At 41.8% G+C, this 1,463-nt stretch overlaps 1 protein-coding gene across 1 annotated transcript; it reads right to left on the bottom strand.

Moving 5' to 3' along the window:
* Positions 1-195: 195 nt before the first annotated feature.
* LOC103522898 (kynurenine--oxoglutarate transaminase 3-like) lies at positions 196-1,123 on the bottom strand. The gene is made up of 2 exons (XM_008487985.3): positions 976-1,123; positions 196-351 (listed from the first exon to the last, which is right to left on the bottom strand). Exons 1-2 carry the CDS (start codon positions 1,078-1,080, stop codon positions 196-198), a joined length of 261 nt encoding a protein of 86 aa, XP_008486207.3. The 5' UTR covers positions 1,081-1,123.
* Positions 1,124-1,463: the final 340 nt, after the last annotated feature.

Below are 1,463 nucleotides of genomic sequence, written 5' to 3'. Positions count from 1 at the left end.
TTTTTTTTTGCTTTTTTTTACCGCTAAGGTTTTATCGTCCCGAAAGCGAAGAAAGAAGGAAGACAGGATAGGAGAAAGCCAGCCGTTCCGAGAACAAACCTTGTCTGAGTTCGCTCCAGGCGGGAATCGAACCCACGGCCAAAACTCTGAATGCTTTGATTGTAAGCCTAATTTCAACTAAAATTTCATTCAAGTTTATAGCGTCCAACTCACCATCCCAGCTTTGTCCAAGGCATCAGCTAATATCTCTCGCTTAGGTCTGAGTTCTTCACTAATAGTATAGAAATAACATTTATCTGGAGCAGTCGTCATGTTGTTGATTTCCGTCTCGAAGCTACGAGCCACTGCTTCCTGTTATGAAGAGAAACAAAAGAAGAGGAGGATATTAGTACAGCAAAGAAAAATAATCTATTTCTCTCTCTCTCCCTCTCTCTCACTCTCTCCCCCCCTCTCTCTCTCTCACTCTCATTTTCCTTATTTATATGCCCAAAGCCGGCCACTCACTAATATGAGGTAGACCTGATCAGGCGTATCTGTCAGGTCTACCTGATAGTGAATGGCCGGCTTAAGATGATATTACTATTCAGACTTTTTGAAAACTTTTTTTTTGGCTCTCTCTCTCTCTCTCTCTCTCTCTCTCTCTCTCTCTCTCTCTCTCTCTCTCTCTCTCTCTCTCTCTCATTTTCCTTATTTATATGAATATAAGCTGGCCACTCACTAATATGAGGTAGACCTGATCAGGCGTATCTGTCAGGTCTACCTGATAGTGAATGGCCGGCTTAAGATGATATTACTATTCAGACTTTTTGAAAACTTTTTTTTTGGTCAACCACTAAAGAATTGTTCCAAAATAATAGAAAGTAATATATAACCTTCGTTGATCTCTGTCCCGCGTTTTTTTCATCCAATTCACCATTCCACCTTTGTCCAAGGATCACTTGAGAAATGGTTTTAAGATTTATTTCATTTCCTTACCTGTGTTGGTGTGCTACTGGTGTAGATACAATTCTGATGAACTATCTGTAGGTTTCTCATGAGATTGGCAGGTCCATACGCCCAACCTAACTTCCAACCTGTCATACTGAACGTTTTACCTGTGAGAACAAAATGGAATCGCTATGATAGAGGTAACTGTAACATCAAAGGTCTGATCGTCCCAAAATCGAAGAGAGAATGAGGACAGGATAGAAGAAAACCAGACGTTCCGAGAACGAACCTTATGATACAGTTCGCCTCGGGGGGGAGTAACAATAGACTCTTGAGTGGAAGGTAACCACAAGGCGACGTTAACGCCGAAGGCGTTCTCTACCACGTAACCCTTAGAGCTCTATTATTCATCATCAAATCTCAAGTCGTTCCAGAAATCGGTCGACTATGAACAATTATTATAAGGTCTCAAATAAATGAGGATAAATACCATGCCTCGGCTGGGATCGAACCCGCGCCCTTCTGTTTACCAGGCG

The sequence above is a fragment of the Diaphorina citri genome, unplaced genomic scaffold, assembly GCF_000475195.1.
Source record: "Diaphorina citri unplaced genomic scaffold, Diaci psyllid genome assembly version 1.1 scaffold12569, whole genome shotgun sequence".
In the NCBI taxonomy this organism is placed as follows: Eukaryota; Metazoa; Arthropoda; class Insecta; order Hemiptera; family Psyllidae; genus Diaphorina; species Diaphorina citri.
Note: the sequence above shows the minus strand (reverse complement) of the source record. Positions and strands in the feature narration are given on the sequence as shown.